Source organism: Microtus ochrogaster, unplaced genomic scaffold (genome assembly GCF_000317375.1).
Source record: "Microtus ochrogaster isolate Prairie Vole_2 unplaced genomic scaffold, MicOch1.0 UNK40, whole genome shotgun sequence".
NCBI lineage: Eukaryota > Metazoa > Chordata > Mammalia > Rodentia > Cricetidae > Microtus > Microtus ochrogaster.
The window spans coordinates 1,220,715-1,246,716 of record NW_004949138.1 but is presented as its reverse complement, the minus strand read 5'-3'; the positions used below and the strand labels follow the sequence as shown (position 1 = coordinate 1,246,716).

The 26,002-nt window shown below is 42.8% G+C and overlaps 1 protein-coding gene across 9 annotated transcripts in view; it reads left to right on the top strand.

Annotated features, from left to right (window-relative positions):
- The window catches only part of Satb1 (SATB homeobox 1), a 93,697-nt gene that overhangs the window by 18,408 nt on the left and 49,287 nt on the right, over positions 1–26,002 (top strand). For 4 of the 9 annotated variants that reach the window (XM_026790061.1, XM_005368746.2, XM_026790062.1 and 1 more), the window contains exons 1-5: positions 668–1,667; positions 4,117–4,361; positions 7,872–8,048; positions 8,805–8,931; positions 9,690–9,813. In XM_026790061.1, coding sequence (XP_026645862.1) covers positions 4,151–4,361; positions 7,872–8,048; positions 8,805–8,931; positions 9,690–9,813 — 639 coding nt within the window. In that variant the 5' untranslated portion in view covers positions 668–1,667; positions 4,117–4,150. The other 5 variants (XM_026790058.1, XM_026790056.1, XM_026790057.1 and 2 more) reach the window with 3 other exon arrangements.

Genomic DNA, 26,002 nt, shown 5'->3' with positions numbered 1-26,002 from the left:
GGGCCGCCGCCGCCCCCGCCCCTCCCCCGATCCCGGCCCTCCAGCCCGGGTTTTGAGCCCGGTCCCTCCAGGCCCTCCCGCACCCTGCCCCCGCCGCCCGCCCCCCCCCACCCCCCCCCCCCCCCCCGCCGCCCGCCCTCCCCCTCCCGCGCCCGGGACGCGGCGGCCCCGCCGGGGTAGCAGGCTGCGGGCGGCCGGGAGGAGGCTGCGCTGCCAGCCGGTGCCTCGCATTAAAATGAGGAGGAGGAAGAAGCGGCAGCCACAGCGGCGGCGGCGGCAGCAGCGGCGGCGGCGAGGGCTGCAGCCCGGGAGGACGCGCGGAGCCCGGCGCGACGCGGCAGCGGCCACCGCGGCCGGGATGAGTCAACTCCTGGTTTAATGGGGGCAGAACGGCCGCGAGGGGACACGAGCGAGCGAGAGAGCGAGCGACGGGCAGCCGTCCGGGGAGCTGCGCTCACAGGCGCGCGCAGACCCCCGCGCGCCTCTCCCGGGCCGCCGGCGACACCGGCCTCACCGCCCGCGTGGGGACCCCGCCTGCAGCCGGGCACCCACCGCCCTCCGCGCAACTCCGCATCAGTTTTGGGGGGCCTCCGGGCGGCGGCTGCGTCCCCAAGTCCCACTGCCATTGTCGAGCTTCTTGTTTACCTCCGACTCGGGCTGAGTGAGAGCTTGGCGACTTTTGGGGGGAGGGGGCGGGGAGCGAGTGGCCGCCCAGGCGGCGGCGGGGTTGCCCTCGGATCTCCCCCTCCCCCCTGCTCCTCCCTCCCCGTCGGTGCTCCCAGGCGCTCCGGGTCCCCGCGTCCATGGGCAGGGAGAGGGTCCCCGGGGCTGTTGTCGGCGACGCCGGCCTCCCAAGTGGCCTTCTAGTGCCTTCCCGAGGCTCTTGGCGCGACCCTCTACCCCTCACCCTCTCAGGCCCATGCTAGATACCCTCGGTGGGGGTGCGAGGCGGTGGGGAAAAAGTTTAAGGTTTGTTAATCGTAGTCGCGGTTGTGAAGGAGGGGGAGGGGGCGGTTGGGAAGAAAGCGAGGTGGCCTTTCCGTGGTGCTCTGGGGTCTCGGAAGAGCCTGGCAGGGTGACACCAAGCCGACTTTACACGCTCTCCCAGAAGCTCAGAAAGAGGAGGGGGCAAGGGTCCCTTCCCCCCCTCCCCACCCTTTCTGGGGTCCTTGTCCGCAGTGATTTTTTTTTCCTCCCCAGTACCACCAGTGTACAGCTCCTAACGGGTTCCGCTTTGTTTTTACGACTCCCCCCACCCCCAACGAATCACTTGTCAGATCAATTTTACCTTCTCCCTCCTCCCTACTTCCCACTCTCCCCTCCTCCCCTTCCAAACCCCGTTCTCTGAGGTTAGACATTTTACCAGCTAGCTATACTGTTTTTCGAATTGTGACTTTTTTTTACGCTCCCCCCCCCCATATCTACTCTCCTAGCTGTTTATTTTTGCCCTTCCCCCGCTTAGCGGGGCGGGGGTAAGGGAAGAGAAAAATAATACAATTTCAGGGGAAGTCGCCTTCAGGTCTACTGCGTTTTTTTTTTTTTTTTTGTAAATAATAATAATAAAAAGGGACATAGGAAACACCAGTTTTGAACTTCACTTCAAGAACCCGGGCTGCAAAGGAAATCTCCTTTGTTTTGTTATTTATATGCTGTCAAGTTTTGAAGTGGTGAGTTTCAGGTCGGTTTTGCTAATTTCACTCAGTAAAACTGCAGCTTTGCTGTTGCTAGATAGTAGTTTGTTTCTTTGTCTCTTTAAAAGGTCACAGCAAAAGCTTGGCCTGGATCGGGCCGGCCATATGGAATGGATAAGGGCACGGGTTCTTAAAATGTGCTTCTGGGGTTCTGCCGGGAAGAAGACGACCCTAAGAGGAACTCTTCGAAAAGAGATCCCACGGTGCAAAAAAAAGGACTATATATATACTTTTTTGTAATCAGAATTTCGTGGTTTTATTTCCTGCTTTTTAAAGGAAATAATTCCTGAGATGGAGTTCATCAGCTTGTTCAGGAAGGATCCTCTGTGGTCTTAGTTTATGGACAGGGAAATGGGACTTGCGGAAAGTAGTCTTTTTCTGTGTGCCATCTGTACATTGCTCTAAAGTGGTTTTTAAAATATGTAACTCAGACTCTTGAGATGGGCTTTGGTTGCGAGCACAGTCCCAGCTGCTGTCAGTCCAGGCAGGCCTGTTGGCAGTGGATGGGTTCACCTCCAGCCTCAGGTTTGACGAACTTTCGCCTTGGCTTAGAGTTTAAAGGAGTATTAAATTGGGTGTTTTATGTGCATGTAATTTTGCTTTATAATGCAAACCTTTTAAAGAATTGACTTAGTGTCTAGTAGATGCTTTAGGTGTCTCTTCAAAAAACAGTTTTATGGCCTATGTGATGTTTTGGTTGTCAGGACTTTAAATTGCAGTCCGTTCAGCCGCTGCTGCTCACCTCCTGACTACCCAATACTCTCTGTATTAACTTTGATGCTGTTGTGAATTCCCCTCCCACTTTTTTCTCACAAATTTCCACAAGGGTTAAATTTTTTCTGTTCAATTCATACTTTTAAGATTCGTCTTCTGCTTTAGGGTAAGGCAGTCAGTTTTAGAGAAATCAGCCTAGCACTGTGGTCTGGATAAACATAAAGAATGTTTTGAACAACTTAATAATCATCATTCTAATTCTGGCTTTAGACTGCTGTTTAAGAGAACGGAAGAGTGAGCTTGCTAAAAAGTGGTTCAAAAGGATTTGTTTATTGTTAACGAACCTCATAGCCAAAAGCAGATGGGGCCTCGGTCAAGGGTGTGAACCTGTAGTGCTCAGTGTGCCACCCTGGAGGACAAAAAGATAAATAACTGTTATTGTATCTCAAACTTGGTAGATCTTGGTTTGTCACTCTTAAGGTTGCTTAAAGCCCCCGATCACATGCCTGTTGCCATTTCTTGGTTCTATAGGATGAAGTAGGGTAAACCTAATAAGAGAAAACTATCAAAAAGTCATGCTAATACAAACTATCAGCTGATCCAGGTCCAACTAGCTTTGAGTATATTAATTATTTTTTAAAGTATATAAGATATTTCAAAATACTAGACAGCTGGAAAAAATGCTGTCAGATTCTCTCTGGCTTTCCTAAGTGTCCCCAGTACTTCAAGGCTAATGAAAATTCATAACATAATTCTGCTTACCTGTTCTGTTTAACCACCTCTATTTAAAAATATAATTCAGAAGTAACTTTGGTATATTGTACCAGTTGCTTTATTATAAGCAGTATTCAAAATTGAAGTCTAATTGACATTTTTCTGAAATTATGATGGTACTAACTTCCTTGCATCCTGATTATTTTTTAATACTGGAGATTGTACTTGGTCAATATTGTTAGGGTTATTTTTTAAAGCGAGCTTCACACATCCACTTTTTGTGTGTATCACAAAATGTCTTAAGGGTTTTTGCTATTTAATTTAACAGCACCCTGTTAGCAATGGACACCTAAATATTAACTCCAGAAGACAAGTCCTGCTAAAAGACACGGGACATTTGAAGAAGCGCTCCACTCCTTCTTGTGTGCTTAGGGGTGAAATGATCCAGTCATGCGTTTTTCCAGGGCTTGAGAGCTTTAATAGCATGGAACTCCTGAAACTTAGCTAGCAGCAAACTTCTCGCTGCTTTAGCTCACAAAGCAAGTGGCATTGGGTGTTTGCGGTGTTCTGAGGTTCTCGTCTGTAGCGTGGATGGCAGTGCACGTTAGAGCGTAAGCTCCTAGGAAGCCTGGTGCTGCACACTGTAATGTTTCCATCCTCCATTGCAAGTATTATAGTCATAGCCTGTCGTGAATTTTTAATTTTTTAAAAATTGAGAGTACATGAGTATAATTTGTTATTTTCTTTTTACCTTATGGTATTCTTGTTCTGAAAGTCAGCCCGTTTTTCTCATCGTTTTAGCTGAGGAATTACTGTTTTATTCACATACATTGGTACAGATTCCACAGTATTCTGTTAATTTAGATAGAAGCATAACCTTGTAGATCATTATGTAGTTGCATAAATGTGTTTATGGAGGGAAATGTCTGGGGATGAGACGTGTATGGGGCAGGCAGAACTACAGCCCTCCACCCACTGATAACGTCTTCTTTTCCAGGTCTGCCAGGTGATCTGTAAGACAGTGACTGAGTATGGATCATTTGAACGAGGCAACTCAGGGGAAAGAGCATTCAGAAATGTCTAACAATGTGAGCGATCCAAAGGGTCCACCAGCCAAGATTGCCCGCCTGGAGCAGAACGGGAGCCCACTAGGAAGAGGAAGGCTTGGGAGCACAGGTGCAAAGATGCAGGGAGTGCCTTTGAAACACTCGGGCCATCTGATGAAAGCCAACCTTAGAAAAGGTAAATACTTGCCAGCCGAATCCTGGAAAGCTGTTTGGTGTCCGCCCAAGGCCACCCCGTGTGGAAGTGTAGGGCTGGGACATGTCGTGTATATTCTTTTTCTAGGTAGCTTTCTGATGTGAAATTACGTGGCATCCTGGGCTGTAGTGTCAATCATGTTTTGAAAGCGTGAGTGCTGTCGTTGAGTGGTGCTTCTGCCTACCCAGGGCTGGAGGTCTGAGACTTTCTGCAGTCTTCCTTACAGAGGTGGATAGCACTGCAGTCACAGATGTGCAGGTGGCTGCTCCTTGAACTTACCCTGATGGAGAGTAAAATGCTGAGTTTGCTTGAGAATCACCCAGGCTTTTTCCTGCGATACTAACTGTGAGGGGATTTCAGGACATGGATCTGACATGAGATCAGAAATTTGTGATGTAATTTATTGTGGTTTATTTTCTGAAGAGCAAAGTAATTATTTAACAGTGGAAAAACCTGCTGATTCTAGTTAATTTCTGCTATACTTGAGAATTTTTGGTAAAGGAAAGGAAAATTTGGGCAAGTTTATAAAGGGAAAAATAAACAAGTGATTTTCTACCAAGATGAAATTGATGGAGTTTTAACAACTTTGTCTGTGTTGTCACAACAGGGCAGTTCCTTTGTGGGCTATCTTTATTTTTTCATTGAATAATACATAGGAGTCAGATTTTTGTGTGTGTGCTTTTCTGGGCAAAGAATAAAAATGCCATCTTTACCAACCCCGAATATTAAGTAGAGAAAGTTAGGGGGCTGAGGAATTTCATTGTGTTTGATGCATAACATTTACCATACAATCATTTATTTTTTTCCTTGGTTTGGTGAAAACAAAGAATATATTGATCCTGAAATAAACAGACACAGCAGTCCGTATTGTTAGATCTTTATCTATTAAAAATGGAAAAACAGCACCTCAGCAAATTCTTTGGCCTCTACTCGTGATTACCCTATTTATTGATTGTTTGCCAAGAATGTATGCATCTTTAAGCCAGGGTAAGAGCATTAAAAATATAATTTATTATGGCTTTTCAAACAGAGTGCATTAATATTGTACTGTGTAGCACTGGGGCTCTATAAAAAAGACTTTCTGACGCCTGCAAACACACAAGTTCCATAAATTCCTAAATAGGAGATTTCAGCTGTCTCTGGTATTATGTGATATTTGCACAGCAAACTTTAATGCCAGGACAGTTTTAGACAAGGATTCTACAGACTCCACTGCTCCTTATGGCAGCCATGCTGTTTACACAGGCTCAGAAACCTCCAGCAAAAGCCTCTACGACTGCCTTCAGGTTTAAATCATGTGGTATTTTTAACTTTCAGCAGTGACCAGTACTCTCCCTTTCTAATGCTGGAGAGCTAGGAAGTTGCTGTAGTTGGAAGTCTGGCCAAACACCAGCTTTAATAATCAGGCAGCCCAGCGAAGGCTCCTGTTTAATATTACTCCCTTTAACAGGAGGGCAACCGTGACAGTTCTCAAGACAATCTAGCACCGGGTTTGTAATTAGATGATCCCCTTGCTACCGTGTCTGTAGCCACCTTTATTATCTATAAGGCACCTTTAAATTTGATCAATAAAACACAGAGTCAACCCAGGCTGTTTCAGTGGTTTGAAAAGGTTTCAGTTATTTCATAGCGCTGAGCTCTGAGAAGCTACTCCCTGTTCGACACCTCTGTTTGATTCCATGAGGAACCAGTATGCATGTTTTTGGCTTGCTAACCGAACAGATAGCAGTGACAGAGAGAAGGAACCAGAGCCTGATCATCTCATTCCTGCTCAAATGCTTTAAAAAATGTATTACATTCAAAATTCCATATCTTAAAAATATAGTTTAATTGTGGAAGGTTCTGTGCTTAATACAAAAAGCAAAAAATTCTAAGCCTTTCAGTAGTTTTTTTTTTCTTTAAATCTTATTTTTTATGTGCATGGTTTCTGTTTGACAGGTGCTAGATAAAAATTGTGGCTAAGCTGAGAAGCACTAAAAAAAGGGCTTGGGTGTTTTTATTTGTTTAAGAGATTTTGCCAAAATACCTTCAAGCCAAGGAAGAAATCACCAGTTTGCATATTGCTATTTTTGCTGCGGTCTCCCCAAGTTCTCTTCTGATCCCTGACGGGTTCTCTCTCTGGTATAAAACAGCTGAATGAATGACAAGAATATTGGCAAGCTCTACGGCTTGTTTTTCATGCCTAGCCTGCTGGTACTTCCGAATGAGTTTGCGAGCTTTTCTGAGTAAACCTAAAGGGGTTTAATTGTCAGAGCTGGAATCTCTTGTGAACAGTTCACAGAGCTTTGGTGGAGACACACATGCGGGAAGATGTAGCTGTTTTATGGCCGGCTTTTGTTCAGCAGCAACAAGCAAGTAGAGAATTTGTAAAGGGTCTCTCTGGCAGTGGGGAATGCTGGTTCTCAGCAGCGGTCGGTAGGCACTGAAACCTTCCCAAGTTAGGGATCTGAGAGTCCATGAGTCGAGGCTATGGAGCCGATATAGGCAGGGATACTGTAGAACTAATTGGGGTCCTGAGTGCCCTGTTAAAGTAACCCTTGTCATCATTTATGCTAAAGATGATGCCCTCCTGGCACTGTGCCACAGTACTGTTCAGATGCATCTGTTTTTAACCCTTTTCTGTAACTGTTGGAAATCTGACAGCACACTACACTAATACCTTGAGTGCCACTGCAGATGGCTTCCAGCTTGTAGACCAAGCCTCTTTCCCAACAGTGGTGTGGCCTGGGCCGCTGCGTTGCTGCAGTGAATGGAAGGAAGGCAGCAGAGATGCCTTAGACCATCGGTGTCTGCTGCTCGTGCCTCTCAGGAAGGCCAGCTTTCCTCTTCCTCGCTGCCATCCTTATCATAGTTCCTGGGGCAGACATTGTCAGTGTTTAAGACTTAGGCTGCTGTCATGTCTTTTTCCTCAGGTAGATGGGATAGGTAGTTACAAAAGTGTAAGTTTTCTACTTTATGTGCCTTGAAACAGTGTCTACGAGGATCAGTTTGGTTAGGGCTTGTGTTCGTTTTATGGAACCAGTTAGAGGAAATACTGCAAAGGGCAGAGGAATGATTGTATGGTCAGATAATTGGGACACAAGCTAGTGAAAGCTGTTGTTGGCAGAAGCATGTATACAGTAGGAAGATGGGCCCTCTGAAGACAGGGGCTGTAAGGCCAGACAGTCGGTTGTCTCTCGGCAGCATTATTGTTTGGTCAGAGAAGCGATTGTGTGCTCACTGCTCTGAGATAAACTGTTACAACGAGAGGCGAGCCTGCGTTACCGTAGGACCAAGTTCAAGTGAAGGAAATGGAAGCAATTCCTTTGCAACTTTTTAACAGTGAGCAACTGCGTGTTTGTCTGTGTGCCTGTGTCTCTCCCCAGTCTGCCTGGGGAGCTCTGTTGTTTCTCTCCCTGTGCAAATGATTTATTTTCAGAGCTTAGGTGTCCCCCTTGCAGACTGTTTCTGAAGATTGTCGGGTTTCTGTCTTTTTCACTGTCTTTTTGATAGGAACGATGCTCCCAGTTTTCTGTGTGGTGGAACATTATGAAAACGCCATTGAGTATGATTGCAAGGAGGAGCACGCGGAGTTTGTGTTGGTGAGAAAGGATATGCTTTTCAACCAGCTGATAGAGATGGCGTTGCTGTCTCTGGGCTATTCGCACAGCTCTGCTGCCCAGGCCAAAGGTAAAAGGTGCACTCCCGGGGCTGGGAAGTTGCTGGCGCTCCTGTGTGCCTCTCAGACAAAGCAGAGAACATTTTATCCAGAGAGCTGCAGCCTGTGCTTTATGTTGGTTCCTTATAGACGGTGGCTTTAAAAATTAGCTTAATTCAGTTTGGTTTAGTTAACACACATTTTGCTCATGTGGAATGTCGAGGTAAATTTTTTTTTTAAATTACTTCAGCTGAATCATTAGTATGCTTATTGACCTTAATAATCTGCTCCACTGAGGACCCACAAGGAAGTGAGGAGCGTATTTGAGCAGATGGACTGTTGAGAGTCAATTTGCATTTATGACTGAATATCTAGTTCTGTTTCTTTTATTCTGTTTCTGATGGTTTTATGGGCTGTAAAGTATTTTTCAATGTTGATTCCCACTGCAATAGGGAATCTTATCTAAATCATAAAGCCATTTAAAACCGGTTCAGCTATGTCTTATTAGAACTTCCTGTAAGTTAGGACAATGTGGCCCGATGCATACGTTTAATTGATGGGTATTTATTTCCAAAATAATAAACAACCCCTATAGTCATTTACATAATTTCACAATTTGGAAAGCTATGCTGCGGATGTCTTCATTGACCTGCCTTTTTGAGGGAAAGGGAATCATTCAAACAGAAATAACAATATTGCTTGTGGGGGTGGCAATGCTGAAGAGCACAGCAACCTTTCTCTGGGTCTGAGAGCCAGCACTAAGCATGTCCTCTCTTTATCTGGACTAGGGCTCATCCAGGTTGGGAAGTGGAACCCAGTTCCACTGTCATATGTGACAGATGCCCCTGACGCTACGGTAGCGGATATGCTTCAAGATGTGTATCATGTGGTCACACTCAAAATCCAGTTACACAGGTGAGTCCAGCAGCGGTTCCAAGGGAAATTCTCCGCCTGCCTGTGTGGACATAAAGCTTCTCTAGCCAGCTCGCAGTTTCTGTTTACTCGGGGGTTTGAGACATGCTAATCCAGATTAATTTGGTAACTCTACCCCTTCTGTTATTTTTCTCCAGCTTCAATGTATGACTCTGAAATCATCTCCCTCTCTTGAAATTTCTGCATTTTTTGCATGCGTTCAAAAGATAAGACTTTTTACTTTTAGTCAATTAAATGATGCATTACAAGAAGGCATTTTACATAAAGTTTACTTAAGAAAAAAATATTTTTGCATATCATGAACAGTGCCATCTGTGTACATTTTGTGAAAGAATGCCTTATTCGCTTTGCCATGATCTTATTTACTTATATCTGTATTTTTGCCATTTTAATTCGTGTGAACAGAGTAGTGGGAGGAAATCAGTTAATACGTTAATGCTTTTCCTGGTGGCTCGCGAGAAAGCAGTACACCTTAAATTGTCCTCCCAAGCGCATCAGAGCAGGAAGGTAGAAGTAACATGAAAAAATAGCCACCACAGGCAGCTGATGTATAATTCATGCATCGATACAGCAGATGTGTTGTATAAAGTAATTAACTAATCGGAACAATCAGGAGACCGAGAGCAATCTCCAGATGCATCTGTTTGATTCGCAAAATGAAATCTGTCTGTCTTAAAGGAATGTTCTGCAGCGGGATGCAATCCTGTAATAATCCCCTTTCTAATCTATGTCTCAAATAGTTGCCCCAAACTAGAAGACTTGCCTCCTGAACAATGGTCGCACACCACAGTAAGGAATGCTCTGAAGGACTTACTGAAAGATATGAATCAGAGTTCGTTGGCCAAGGAGTGCCCCCTTTCACAGGTACTCACAAAGCTTGTCATAATAATAAGACATCGTGGGCAGCTACCACTCGCGGGCTGATGGGATCCCTGGTTTCAAGCAACTGGTATCTGAAGCAAGAATTTGCTAACAGTGCTTAGTGATTTGACTACTGGTAACCTTTGCAAACCTGCCTTATTCATTCTGAACAGAGTTTTTAATGCCCTTTGTCCCTTAGGGCTGGGGGTGGAGGTTGTGTCAAAAACAAAACAAAACAAAAACAAACAAAAACAAAGAAAACAACAAAGCAGTCCTGCAGAAGACATGACTCTGCCAGCTCATTCTTAGTTCCACTGCTGAGTACTCCGAACCCTCGCTAAGACAGACGTGCAGTGGTGAGACCTCCTCAACTTTGGTTCATGGATGATAGTATCAGTGTTACTGTGCATAACTTCAGCATGCTGGCTACATAAAATCATGGTGTTTGCTCGATTATAAAATGGGAAAGTGTGTGCTGAAATAATTGTAAATTATGTATTTATGTTAGTTATAAATATAAGAAATTTCTTGCCTGGAACAAAAGGTTCATAGTTATTGCCCATTGGGAGTTTATAACCAATTTTGAAGAATTAGTTCACTTTTTAAAAACGGACATCCTTTTTTCTTGAGATGCTTGTTTTACCATCGGGGAATTTTGGAATGAGACAGATTTATTATCGTTGCATTTCGTCTTCTGGCCTGGATTTTGATAGAAGACAACTTAAGACTCTCGGTTTGCCAAATTTGAAACCCAACATCTTTTGTGCTCAGACTTGGCTTACGTCACCACAGAGTTGGGTGCAGCACCCTCATGTTGTTAAGGTCACCCTATGCCTTAGTACTAGTTGGGGTGCTTGCTTAAAGTTTCTTTTAATTCTAGTTGAAGGTGTAATTATGAATATTAGTCTTCCAGTCATCTGAACTTGTGTTGCTCTCATGAACGTTTCTGGAGTGAAGCTGGTCTCAGCTTGTTTTTTATGTTTATACCTATTATGGAGTAGTGGGTATTTGTAGTGTAGGGTGCTGAGGATTCCTGGGTACCTTAAGGGGAAGCCCCTGCATGCAGACCTGCTCCATTAGAGGCCTCCAGCTCTGCCTTTTGATGTTAGCAGTTTATGAAAGGAGGAATTCTAGATTAAGCTGTAGCCACAGATCACCTGTTCTCTTATTAAATGTTTGTTTTCTTGTATTTGAGAGCAAACCTTTTGAAAAATCCGTTCATTCATCCCATCAGCAACTATCTGTCTTGTTGTTCTCATCCTTGAGATAGAGAGGATGCGGAATTATAACCAGAAACTAAAAGTGCTCTAAGTGAATTTGCAGCAGTTAAGTCAGCCTGGTGTCATAAGGAAGCAGAGCGACTGACTTCTGGGACTGGGCTGTGAAGACAATCCAGAGGACGTACTGCTTGGTTCTTAGTGTTTGAAAATTATTGTTGTTGTTGCTCAGATTTCTGAATACCCCATGTAGCAGTATCCTGTATCTGCCTGTGACCCAGTGTCCCTCTGATTTGGGAAGTCAGCTCAAGAAAAGACTAAAGGTCTCTATGAGCTGGGGATGAGAATCTGGTGCAAGTATTTATTGTACAGTCACATTTAGCCAGTGAACTCTGCCTCTTGTACTTTATACATGAATTATGGATTTGCTTAACGCCACTATGAGAAATGAATTGAGCATAGGCAGTTATCACAGTAAGCAGAATGATAAAAGGAAATTCAAGGCTTAGTCTTGAAGCTGTATACTGGTGGATTTCTTCTCTCTCTCTCTCTCTCTCTCTCTCTCTCTCTCTCTCTCTCTCTCTCTCTCTTCTTATTTATTTTGTTTTTTTGAGACAGGGTGTCTGTATGTAGCCCTGGCCACCCTGAAACTCCTGTAGACCAGGCTACCCTTGAACTCACAGAGATCTGCCTGTCTCTGCCTTCTGAGCTCTGGGATGAAAGGTGTGCTCCATACTGGTGAATTTCTCTAGCCAGGTCTTCAGAAGAGGATCCCATCACCATAGCTAAGTGACTGACCTCAGCTGAAATTGCAACCTAAGCTAAAGTGGCAATCTTCCCTTTCTAAAAATATCATTGGAAGTAATCGTGCACATGTTAGCAGAAGTAACAGATACTGAAAATTAGTGTTCGAAAAGACTGAACTCCAAATGAAGTTTTTAATACACTGCAACATCGTCTTCAGTTTCTCCAGCATGAGCCCATGATTCCATACCCAGAATGCTCCTTCCCTTTTGGTTTCATGGTGAAGGTAGGAAAGATGAGTGATAAAGACTTCCTAACACCTACACCCAGAATATATACTGAGCTTGTCAAAACTTCTCTTCCTTTTGTATTTGAGATTGGTGATAGAAATACTGTGTTGAAAAATGCCTAGCAAATAAATACTGTTCATCTACAAAAAGCAGCCTGATGCCCAGAGGTGCTGTCACCCTGCTCGCCATGCAATTTCTGATTCATTTTCATGAGAACATTTAGCGCATTATTTAATAGGACTATGTCGCTATTGACTTTAAGGGTTTTGTTAAATATGTTAAAAAGTTTTGTTAACTAGTGAAGGGTTTTGTTTTAATATGTTAAAATATTCCAGTAACAAGAATGGCTACAGGATCCGTAAATAACATGTTAGGTTGAAAATCTCTTGCTGGAAGAGAGGGGGTGGGAGGGATCAGGATTAGGTCTTACTAGAACTTGCCTGGGTAGCAAGCCCTGACTCAGGCACTCCCAGGAGGATCGGCTGATACTAGAAGCTAAGCAAATATCCAGTTGATCCTTGGCTTCTCCACTGACAGTGTGGGAGCTGGTGCTCCTATAGATTAAACTCAAGGTGCTGGTTAGTGACCGATCTGAGTCCTCATTTGCTCTCTCCGTGTCCCTGCCCAATGGTACGTTTAAAAATAGGTGATGGTTTTTACAATGGGCGCTTAGGTTTTGATACAACAGTGTTTACTCTGCTAATATTTCTAAGGGTTTCTCCAGCTGCAGAGGGATTCCGTAAGTGATATGTGGCTTGATTTACAGCTCATGCCTTTCTGTCTGTTAGTACTTTCCTACCATAAATCTGCTGAAGCAGAGTGACATGTGTTTATTAAGTTCTTTGTATCACGTGCTTGTTTATTTTTGTAAAATGTTCTAGGATGTTAAAAATGCTTAGCTCATTATAGATTTGAGATTGGATGCTTTGTTGTTGCCTTTGCGTTTTTCAGTGGCTGTGGTTAGATAGGTCGGCTGTTGCATTCTGAATGGCAACTACACAGAAGAAAACAGTCTGATTCTGGAACAGAAAAGCCTGTTGTCATGAAACTTTCTAGGGTTATGGATTTAGGATGTAAATTGGGAGTTATAAAAGTAAATATTTTGATTTAGAATAAAACCTTAAATTGGTTGCTTGTTTTCCCTAGAGTTTTAGATACTGAATCCAATCAAACATTAGATGAATATATACATTGCTACAAGGACAAGTTATTTTGTTAAAGGTACCATAAGTAAAAAGTCAATTCTTATTTCTGCCTAATTAATGTTTCTTTGTAGAGATGCTGAGGTCAGATGGCCCTGATTTTATCTCGGTCTGCTTCGTGAAGTGTTTAAGCCTCTCCTCCTCTGTCACATCTGCACACATCCCAGTATTTCAGGCCTTGGGATTGCTTTCTGTTTCATTTTTACCTGGAGAAAAGATAACTCCTAGCCATGTCCTTGTAAAGTGAATGAGAATTGCCATTTTTATTTTCAGTTCCCAAAGACACAGAAACGGGCTTGAATACCCCGTCTAGTAAACCACACGACAGAAACAGTTTCCCCGCCCTCCTTCTCCTGACTGTATCTGTCAAGAAATCTTGGATTTTAAAATTATTATTATTATTAGTTGCTTGCAAAATGGATAGTAAAATGCTGTCTTTTCCTCATGACACTTAGCCTGTGAGTAGGCTGGTGAAAATCTCCACAGGCCTTTGATAAACAACTCACTTGGTGTTCCATCAGTAGATAACACTGAATCTAGTGTTTAGATCTAATGTCTGAATACAGCGTGTTTTTCTAAAAACAAAATTAAAAACCCGGTACTTTGTTTTTTGTATTTATATGAACTAAAATGACATCTTTCTTAACTTTTAAAATATTAATAGTTATATTTCCTGAGGATATCATCAGTATTCATATATCACATTTCACATAACATTATGAAATGTATTCACATATTAATACATTTGTTCATTCCAAAATATATATTAAACTTTTAAAACATATTGACAGGCTGCCGGTGTATCAGGCATCCTTCTAAGTAGCTGAAAAAGTCATGTATAGTTAACTCTGTGGTGCTTTTGATGTACCTAGTGTCGCTCTTTCTCTCAGTAGTAGAGAATTCTAGCCCCGTGTTTAAATGAGGAACCTCGGGCACAGACTGTTTGGATGGGTGCCCATGGCAACAATAATTTCCAAATCAGAGCCCAGGAGGTAAACCTAGGGTCTTTTTGATCACATACACAGACAAAGGTAGTTCCAGGTGTTCACAACACTTCTTTCTTTCTTGGAGTTCTGGTACGGACTTGAAGGGATCCGCTGCCTTTATTCCAGCTGGGGAGAATCTTCACCCACATGGGTTTTTGTGTGTTGACTGTTTCAGGGCATGGGGAGTGGTTTAAGTCGTCAGGGGTGGGGGCGGGGTTATCTGCTGGATAAGACTGTGTCTGGGAGGATCCAGAATTCTGAGTATACAGTCTTCAGCTCTGGCCATGGCCCTTCAGCTCTTCACATCTGCAGGGTCACTATGTGTTCTTGAGCCCATGATGGCCTTTTGATTAAGCCCACGGTTAAAGGTTAGCGTTTTTTTGTTGGGTCTAGTAGGCAGTTGCATTGCTCAGATTTGTTTCAGAGTGCAGGCCTTTTGTCACCAGGTGGGGCCTCCATGATGGACAAGAATATCCGGGCAGTTACCCTGAAGAATACCAGTTTTCTGTTTGATATCCTTCTCCCTCCTGCTGCAGAGGCTGCAGTTGCGTCTGTGGCTGAGCACCATGCTCCTTTGAGGGCAACTCCCTGGACGACTTTCTCTTCTTTTTAGAGTTCCAAAGGTTCCCTCAATCCTAGTAACCTTGGAATCTGCCGTTTCTTTGTTTGTTTATTTATTTATTTTTATTTTTTGGAGACAGGGTTTCCCTATGTCATCTTGACACTCACTATGAGACCACACTGGCCTCGAACTCAGAGGGGAATCTGCCTATTAATATTTGCTATTAGTATTTGCTTTGCCAGATGCTGAACTACTTGATAAACTAATAAGCTGTTATTTGATTGTTAATTGGTAACCACCATTGTCAGTGGTGGGCTGCATTATGTAATTGACAAGTTTGCTCTCTGTAGGTAGTTATGTGAATTGGCACAACTTTTCATAATTTAACTTTTTGTCCATTTAAACCAGTCAGGGTATCACTTTTTCCATTTAGCAATATTGCAGTATGTCTAAACTACAAGAAAACATACCCCAAATTGCAAGGTTTTTTTTTTTTTTAATGAGGCTCATTCTTAGATGATTTAGATAGGTAGAATTTTATAGTAGCTTGGTTAGTTTTCTCCAATCTTCAAATCTATTAATCCTAAAAGCTAACCTTAACAAAGCAATGGCCTAACATAAAAGAATTGATCTCAAATATCTCATTGGCTCCATCTTCACAACATTGAAGTATGAAGAATTCAAGCCATGCCAATTTCATGTGTGTAATAATGTGTAGATATTTCATTTCACCTAAGAGATTTTTTTTTAACCTATGAATAGGTTGCCTTTGACCTCAGAATCGCTAACACAGGAGAAAAACCACATCGTGAGAGCATGGCTCCTTGCCTTCTTAAGCTTTGGAAGGCTTAAGAAAAGACCCAGTCTGAGGGAATGGCTATTAAACACTACTTTCTAATTGTTAAAAGAAAAGACTGACAACCAGATCGGGCTAATCAAGCTAATTTCCTTGTTAAACAGAGCTAGTTTGAGACAGTTCTTGAGCATTTTCCCTCTCGGTACTGAGATTTCAAGTTGGTCTTTATCCGGATTTGTTTGTTAAATGCACTTTAGTTCAGTGCCAGATTTGGACCCTAACAAACTCCTCCGGTTCAGAATAATCAAACAGATACACAAACTGGTTTCTGCCTCTTTTCCTGGGAAACCGACTGATTATAACATACTCTGAGTATAAAGAAACAAGCAAGCCTTTAACATAACAGGAGCAGCAGCCTGGCTCTGAAGCTCGCTGCCAATTGAGACAAGGAACACGCTGGCTGCTGGGACTTTAAATTTAGACTTAAAAGTTATTTGTTCTCTTTAGCAGTTTTAAAACAGTTCTATTAGGAATTGTATGTGCTTTGGTTTTAATTTTAACTCATAATGATTGTAAACACCCTGAGATGTGTGCATGAAGGGTTCTACAGAAATGTAAGAGGACTGTGGGCTGGATGGTGGGCACACTTAGTCCCAGCACTGGGAGAGCAGAGGCAGGCGGGTCTACTGAGCGAGTTCCAGAAAACCCTGTCTCCAAAAAAAAAAAAGAAAAAAGAAAAATGTTTCGTGGTGCCCACGCCATCATGGCCTGTGCATGAGGCTGCGGAGCTCTCCCTTGTAGCGGAGGATCTCTTTCCGCTGTCTTTCTCTCTCCGTTCTCACTCGAATACTTTGTTCTCTTTAGTCCTCATTTTCATTAGAAAACGTTCTTTCATATTGTAGTAATTTTCATAGAAATGCTAATCTAATTTATTAGCTTACTCCCAGGCATTAAAGATGCAAACCAGATGATACCTTAGATGTTAAGTAATTGCAGCCTTAATTGCCACTACTGGTTGAGATCTCATTCTTATTTGTGAAATACGACATGGCCTCTCACTTTTAGGCACCAGTGGCTGTCCCACGTATGTCCCATCATCTAGTGTTTGCTCTAAAAATATCAAAGATGTGTGGCCTGACTGACTGTCCCAGCAGGAACTGCCTGTGTATTCATGCCCAGGCTACTGCTGGCTGGTTTCAGAGCAGGGCTTCCTCAGTTGCTCTCTTCTGTCTTTTTATATCTGTGGGCTGGGTGTTGGGCACACTTAGTCCCAGCATTGGGGAAGCAGAGGCAGGCGGGTCTCTGAGTTCAGAGCCAGCCTGGTCTACAGAGCGAGTTTCAGAAAACCCTTTCCTCCATCAGTGTAGTGAATGAGCGCAAGCATCATGATTGCCAGAAACGGGAGCAACTGGCTTCCATGCTCTGATTTCCTCTGGAGAGGAGGGAGGGGATGGTATCATTGCTGTGAGCATTAGCACCCTAAAACCCTGGGCAGTGGTTAATTCTCAGTTCAGAAGTGGACAATAAGTTGAGTTGTTTGTCCAAATGGTATGAGTGGCTTAAAGTCACATTTCTGTGTGCCACATGGTTTAAGAATAGCTTGTAGCCAGGTGATGGTGGCTCACACCTTTCATCCCCACGCTCTGGCTGCAGATGTAGGCAGATCGCTGTGATGGCCACAGCTACACAAAGAAACTCTGTCAAAAACAAAGCAAAACAAGCTAGGCAGTAGTGGCACATGCTTTTAATGCCAGCACTCTGGAGGCAGAGACAGAAGGATCTCTGTGAGTTCAAGGCCAGCCTCCTCTACAGAGTGAGTTCCAGGAAAGGGTCCAAAGCTACAGAGAAACTGTCTCAAAAAAAAAAAAAAAAAACATTTTAGATATATTTTGATTCAGGTTTTTTTCTTTTTTTATTAATGTAAACAACCAAAAACTTTTGTGGAAAAGTAAAGGATCATATATATATAATTCATTTAAAACGTTAACAAATACTTTTAGCCTCACCTTTAAAATCATTATAAAATTATGACATTTTTAATCAAAGTAAGGGAGGATAGAAACTGTGTTCTTCAATCTTTAAATCTGTTATTGATTTACGTCCATTTGAAATTAAGTAGATTTGATACCTTAGACAACAGTGTCAAAGAGGGTGTTAGCCCGTTAATGACTTCACCCTTTTCTCCAGCACTCCAGGCTCTCCTGAGGAGACTTGACTGAATTGACTGTCCATAGACCAAAGCTGGGTTTTGGGTTTTTGTTTTTGTTTTTTTGAGGCAGGATCATGCCATTGTATTTATGTGGAGGTCAGAAAACAACTCCCTGAAGTTAGTTCTCATTTCCCACCACATGGATTCTGGGTTGGGCTCAGGTTGTCAGCGAGCCTTCCCTGCTGAGTATCACATAGGCCCCAGGGTCTTTACCCATTCCAGCAAGCACAGATCCTGGCACATCGCAAGAATTCAGGCATTTCTGCTGCACTAAGACATCATCATCTGATGGCTGTACATTTATTTATGGGTGATATTAGGAGTTGTATTGGAAGAGCTTTGTAGACATTCTTGTCTGCAGTATCTTACTTCGCAAATTGTTTCCCGATTATACTTAGCTCTGCCTGTGAAGTTTACCTAACCAAGAGCAAATGACTCCTGAGCTTTGCTTAGGAGAGCTTATTGCATTGCGGGTTATCTGGTATTTGTGTTCTGCAGAGGTTGCAGCACGTACCTGATTTTAAGCTGAACTGTAGTCTTGGGAGTCCAAAGGCTCAGCAATATGAAGACTGCTAAAAATGAGCTAACCGTATATCACAATGAAGCACAAGCTTCGTTGACAGATTTCTAGCATTATTACATGCACGTTAGCTTTTTCAGGGTAGTTTCAACTGTGCCCTATTCAGGACCCACATTTTCCTTTTCTTTTAACTGTTACTTCCATTTGTCCCTTTTATTGAAGGAAAGATGAGGGGGTGGGATGGGTTTCAATAACAGCCCAATGATTTATGGACAGATGCTGATGCTGCCAACTCTTAGGCCAGGGCCTGGCATGACAGGCGTCATTTAGAGCTCTACATGTCCGATCTACATTTGGCTGTGTGAAGGTCTGGAGTCACCTGCACTTGGGACTGCAAATGTCTGTCATGCAGTCCATCCCAATGTCGTTGGGTCATTTCACTATGAGGTTATGACCAACTGCACTGATCCTAAACAAAGGGTTTTTCTAGCATTGATAGAGATGAAGCCAGATCAGTGCTATTCTCTTTTTTATGCTTAATCCAGAGGTGACAGTGGTTTACATTTACGTAGTAGTTGTGGGAAATCTTGTCTGAGAGCTAAGAGTGTTAAGCAAAACATGGACACCAAGGGCAAGCTTCCTCTTTTAGTTTCCTGTGAGATAACAGTCATACGAGAATGCGGATTGTAGACCCCATAGTGGAGCTCAAGCAGACTGGAAGTCAGATCTTTGTCAGGGAATGAGAGGGTTTGCTCAAAGGTTTACTGAGATCCCGCCTCCTCCCCCCCATATACATACACTCAGTATTTAAGCAATGTGGTTTCAAATCTAACAGTGTTCCTATGAAGAAAGAATGCAGAGAGAGAGTTGAGCTTCTTGTGGACAGTTTCAGAGCCTAGCACAAGTCCTTCTGCTGGGAAAGGGGAGTTTTTTATTCAAAAGCCTGGAGTTTCTGTTTTTACTTCGTGCTTTACAGTGTTTTGAAAATGCTCCATGTCAGACCCAAGGAGCTAATAATGAGTCCGATGATTTTTCTAAGTTCGGGTAGTAGAAATTGTTTCTTCTATAAAGACAAGCCACTCATACATTCACACAGGGCATCAGAGAAGGAATAATCAAACATCCCTCCAGTGTTTAAATGAGCAGAATTTCAGGTTTATCTAAATCAGATTTACCCAGATGCAGGCATATCTAAAGGAAGTGCTCATGTAAAGTCTACTTAGGTTAATATGATACTTAACCCAATCACATTTATATTTTTATTAATTATATCACAAGCAAGATGTTGTTACTTGGCTGTAAGCTTCCTGTGAACACAGCTCTAGGTAGAGATGTGTGTAGAGTGTGCCTGAGAGTGATGGGTGCATTGTACCATTGATTCTCCCCTGGTGTCTCTGGAAAGACAGTCCCCTCACGGATTCTCAACACTTACCTTTCAGTTTCTATATTATGTACATTCCTGTTGAAATATTATATACTTTTACTACTAATACTAATAATATACCTTTTGGCAAATACTTTGCAATTTAAGCTCTTTTGCATATTTATGCAAGGGGTTTGAGGTTTTATTGTAGAAGAAATGAGGACGGCATGGAGAATTTGGTCAAATGCTGTATTATCTAGAGTTTGTATAAAATTACTTTAATTAGACAGAGTAACTGCACCAGCGTTTCCTTTGAAAGCTACAATTTGTGCTATTCGGTAATTAAGATACCTGCGTTTTTAAAATGATGACATTTTCACCTTTAGGAAATACATTTCGGGGAAATGAGAGTAGAGATGGGTATGTTTCCTTTCACTTCTTTGGTATTCCTTCGGAACTTTATAACGGCTTTTCATTTTTGGTGATGTGTCCTGACTTCTTTGGAAGAAAACGCCATTTCCAGGCACCAGAAATGATCAAGAATGGCAAGAGCTCCCCCAAACTTGGACAGCTAGAGCTTAAGAGAAATTTACAAGTGACCCATCTTATTGTGACAAATCGAGGTTTCAGTTGTGGTCTGGTAGTGTCCCCCAAGAGAATAGCTTAGAGGGTGGTAGAGTCTCCAGAGGGAAGAATTGGGGGGGCATCAGCTAAAGGCATGCACTCCGTGATCCTGTCACTCGCTGTCATGAATGGGAGCCCATTTCCATCCTTTCCACCCTCAAACACCAGATGGGTACTTGCCCCTCACTTCCAGCATGATCAGGCCCTGCTACCATCCCATAGGATGTGCCTTACAAGGAAAGACCCTGTCTGTGGTGTTTTATAGCCTGGGGATTCAAACAAGACTCCATTAAGGCTCTGTCACAGCAGGATTTGTATATGGAGCTGATTCAACTGTGTTGGATGGCAAGTTCAAGTCTGACTTTTGGATTTTTCATAGATATGTAAAGAACTGTTAGGAAAATTCATCCATAGGTAGTCAGGTATTGCTTTAGGAGGAGGGACACATTCTTGAGAAATTGTGCTTCTCAAAAAAAAAAAAAAAAAAAAAGAAAAGGGAAAAAAACCAGGAAATAGTAATGAGCTAGCAGTTAGTTCAGTATATTGTTTGGGAAAATGTTCATTTCATTGAAAATTACAAAAAGTGTTTAATTCCTTCTTGCCGTTAATGTAATAGATAAAAAAAAAGTTGTGTTTAATACCTCCTAGCCCTTAATATAAACAAATTAAAAAGTTCTGTCAAGATTAGTGTTCTAGCACTGGAAATAACGCGTGAGTTTCCCACAGCATTCAGACTGAACAGGAGTTAAAGTTCTTTTTTTGTTCTTGTTTTTGTATATTTTCCATGTGTAGGTATTTCTTTCAGATAACAGTTATTTTCAACTTTATGGCAAAGACATTAGCCATGATGTGTTTTCATTTCAAGCATGGGTAGAACAAATAAATACATTCTAGGTGATGGAAAACCATGAGATTGACCTCACAGAATCAAACCTGTGGAGATCTCCACTTCAAAACCTAGATTCCTTCCTACAGGGAAAGATACTCCATTCCTTAGCTGAAATTAATTAGCATTCAGAAACCAGATCGCATGTTTTTGGGTATTCATGAGATCTCTGTTTGAAAAAAAAATGTTTTTAACTTGTAGAAATGTGTTGCAACACACAGATGGGAAGAAAAAGAAAAAAAACCTCTTTAGCAAGCACTGTGTGTAAAAGGAATATTACATTTTACACGCTCCTGATTGCTCGGTGTAAACAGATTTTGACATCTGTCTTTATAGTTTCGAGGAGAGGAAGACTTTGTTAAAAGAATCATTTTTATACAGCAGCCACCATTTCAGTCTCGCTTTACCTGTATTATGAAAGCAGATGGTCTGCATGTCTTTTGAATATTTATAACTATCAAAAACAATCTCTTGCTATTCACCCTTAGGCTTATGAGATGTCAGGACTGTTCTGGTTGGAAAAAAAATCATCTTGGGTGTTTACAGAAAGAGGATTACATTAAGCTGAAATGACTATACATTTTCCAGTTTAATATTTGTCCATCAGCTGTTTAATCGTATTTAGATAATTGTGTAAATAAGATGTGCTAGCCCTTGCCCTGTCTGCTGAAGGAACCGGCAAGCTTTCAACATGGGTGAGCCACCATTTTGTAGAAGCTGCATCTGTCTCTTCCCATCTCATTTAGCCTAGACCCAAGTCCCAAGCAAGTTAGGATCCTGACATCTACAGTCCTGTTTAAAAAGCCAGGAGACCTGCAGAAGCGCAAGGCCATCTTGGGGACCTCAGAAGCACCAGGGAGCTACTAGCTGCCTGGCTCCCAAGAGCTTTGTCACATGCAAAAGCCAAGCAGCCACCTACCCCTGCAAAACAGGCCTGGCCTCCTCCTTCCTTTCCCCAGCTTGCCCTGTTTCTAGGTATTTTGGAAAACTTTTGGAATAGTGGGGGTTAACTGGTTTTTTTGACTGGAAGCTGAGCAATCAGAGATAACAGATTTTGCTGTGGTTGGTTGATTTGGCAGAAAAGCATGAACAGTTTTGGTTTAAATGATTGAATAACCTGATTAGCATTGTTTTGGGGTGTTTTTTTTCTTTGAGGGGGGTTGTTAAAGGCACAACAAAGCAGTTTTAAGGGTAATCAGATTGCAGCCCCTTCCCGGTTGATAATCTTGTCCTTGAGAAGGCTGCCCTTCTCCCAAATAAGTCCCCTTGGCCACTAAGATGGCCAAGCGGAACAATCAGGCCACCTTCCCTCATTTTCCAGTGTACTATAGATATACACCGCAGTGTGTGTGACTCCCTAGCAGGGGTTTGGAAGATAACATTTGGGAAAATTACGTAACTTCAACTGGTTCCTTGTGTTTTTCTGTTTTTCACATTGAAAGACCTGCAGATTTCCAGCAAAGGTTCAGAATGTTCCAACAATATGTAAGTCAGGCTTTAGAAAAATTCCACCCTTACCTTTTCACAATTAGAAAGGTTATAAATAATGTATTTGGCTGAAAAGGAGGCTCAGCCCGTGGCAGATGGTATCCTTCTAGAGGGCTGGGGTTTCTGGGAAGATGGCATCCTTACAGATCGGAACTTTAGCAGACTCGGAAAGAGCCAAGCTCCTCATAGGGAGTAGACATGTGCTCTGTGGATCTTAGGAAAGCTTACAACTTGGCTCCTAGGATGAGAATATCGTGTCACACAGGGGTTAGGAGACCCACAGCCAATTTCTGCCAACTTTTAAATTGTATCTCCCTACCCTGGGATCCTCGGCCTGTGTTGTGGTTGGTGTGCCCTGCAGCGACATTTGAACTCGAAATTTCTAGCATCAGAATTTAGTCAGTTGGATTAATTGACTCCCCGAATGTTGATGTTTTTACAGTACTGGCCACTGACTGACTAGAAAACTTGCCACAGAAATTGTGTATTTGAAAGTGCTCATATAAGTACATACCAAGGGAGCAGAGCAGCAACCACCCCAGCCTCTTTGGAGACATCTCTGGGTTGCTTTGAAAAACCTGGAGGGGGATCTCTTGCAAATTATTGAAGAAAGGTGCTTGTAGCTGAGAGATTGGGCTTTGGAAGTTCACTTGGCAAAAATGCTGTTGCCTTTGATGATGGAGGGCAAAAGGAGAAGGATGTTCCAGTGACCCAAAGAAGTAGCTTATTTCTTTGGCCTTCTCCCATCCCTACTGTGTTCAGCCTTGTGCTAAACATCCAGGCTGTTGTGAGATAAGTCTAGAAGATGCTCAGTGAAGGAAGTGCTAGTTGCCGTGGCCCAGCCTGCCTTGATTCAGGAAGGTGGGAAGGCCTGGCAGATTTGGAGCCATAGAGCCTGAGGGAGAATGGAGGAGCCACGGGACTGTGTCCGGGGTGAAGGGTTGAGTCTGTCTTCCTGACACTTGCTATGAAATGCACCTCAGCTTTTGAACAAAAACAGAAACTGTTTGCCCGTGTCCCTTGACTGGCTACCACATTTAATTCATGCAGCCTTCAGTTTCCCGTGGACCATTTCTGTGGGGATAGGTGTCTCAGGTGGTGATGTGCATGGTGCACATGCGTGAAGACTTGACATGGATTCCCAGCACATACATAAAGAGCCTGGCCTAGCAGCTTGTGATTCCAGTACTAAGAGGAGGAACAGGAGAACCCCTGTCTGGAAGTCAGTTCTCTACTGTCTCAGACCCAGCAGGCACTTTGCTGCTCTGTCATCGCAATGGCCCCACTGAAAGCATCTTTGACAGATCTGCATTACCAATAATAAAAGCCCAGTGATGGAGTAAGGAAGTGAAGGGGGAACAGAGGGTCCTCTGCCAAACAGTAGAATCACCTTAGGACTCGGACGCACACTAGAGATTAGGGCTAAGCGGGAGCAGTGAAAGCCTTGATGATGGGCACATATGGGTGCTATTTTCCACATATGGATAGTAATGAACTGCATAGCACTTTTGCATATGAGCTTGAACTTTATTAAAGTATTTCAGAATGTATTTCCTCACACTGTGCATTCTCCCTTTTCCCCCACCATTGCTGCAGACAGTCACATTGTATTGGAATGATCTAGTACATCACCTACTTCCTAATAGGCCACAAACTTAGTAGACAGAGGCTATGTCTCACCCCTCCTTGTGTCCTTCATAACAGCCAGTACAGCAAAAAACAAATGTAATATATAGAACTAAGGGGACAAAGTAGGCTGGGTACTTATTGAAAACCTCTACAGAATTTAGGAAGCCTGTATATTTATTTCTAAATATGCGACCTTCCATGCAGTGCTCTGTTAACATAGGAAAGTGTCAGATTGTCTAAGTAAAAATTAGTATTTGTTTAGAAGTTGGGCCAGAGTAGAAGACCACGAGCTGACATCCATGTGCAGAATCATTGTTATCTATCAGTGATCTCAGTCATTTTATTAGACTCTAACATTATTGATCCATTATTACGGGAGAGGAAGTGAGATGGAAGCAGGCAGATTGCTAACTGTCAGGTAGTCATCCTCTGGCTCTGGGTTTGGCAACTTACTAAGTGTCTCTTTGCACTGTGGACTGGGGGAGGCTCTTAGTGAAATTGCAAGCTATTGGATTAATGGCAAGGCTTCACGAGCACATTAAGAATGTCTTTTTAGAGAAATAAAATGTAAAAGTGACGATAAAGTAGAAAGTGTGGGGAGAAAAAGCTATCATGGTGCTTCATTGGAGAGACAGCTGTATTTTGCATAAATAATGCAACTCCAGCCTGTGCATTGCTCCCACTTCTTTAGAGGACCTCCAAACTTACACATTACAGAAAGTTAACGTGATGATGGATGTCAGAGTTAATAATAGCCCAAAGAGCTTTACATTAGAAGTAGCTTAGAGAAGATAATGATATGAAACTGTCCCCAAACTGGCTTTTCTGGTTATTCATTGCCTCCCAACAATGGAGCCTTCTGTAAGCTGTTTCTCTGTAGGCCAAGCAGGCCTGAGATTTCAGCTCTTAGGTTTCCACTCTCGGGACCAGGAGGTTTGCTGCTTCAGTCTCACTCAAGACTCAACAGAGAGTTAGTTTAGCTACTAGAAACTGTGGGTGAACCAGGAATTAGTGACAGCAATTACGGTAACCAAAATTATCTGGGAAAATAGGCTTTTGTTTTTTCGGAAATGTGGTTGTGTATTTTTTTACTTTAAACCTTAGTGATCGTTAACATCGTTGTCTCCATTTTATTTATTAGAAGGCGACTCTTGTCCGTGCCTTTTTGTTTGAGTCACTGTCTCACTGTGTGGTGTGAGCTGGACTGAAACTCACAAGTTCAGGTTGGGCAAGGACTCACAGAGATCTGCCTGACCCGCCTCCCAGGTGCTGGGTTAAGGGCAGACATCACCATGCCCAGCTCTTCAAGGTCTTTTTTTTTTTTTTTAAGAGAAAAATGGCAAAGAGACATTTCTTTTTTTTTCTTTCTCTCTTCTTTTTGTGAATAGGGCTCTTAAAATGTTAATTAGCACGAAATGTATATATTTAAACATTTTCTGGTCATTTAAAACTCACAACTCAAGCTTTACTAGATAAAGCCAGCAATCACGTCTGAAGATGCTTGTCTTCTGAGAAAGGCTCTTGAGATAGTTTTCCTCTTACGTGTGACCTCTGAGCACTGTTAGCTCACCAGCAGCTGAGATCCATACAGTGAACATGAAAATAAAAAGTGATTTCTCCTGCTTGGTCGTGCCTGACTGTGCTGGGGGTGTTGGTGAGAGGCAGGTGTTGCTGAG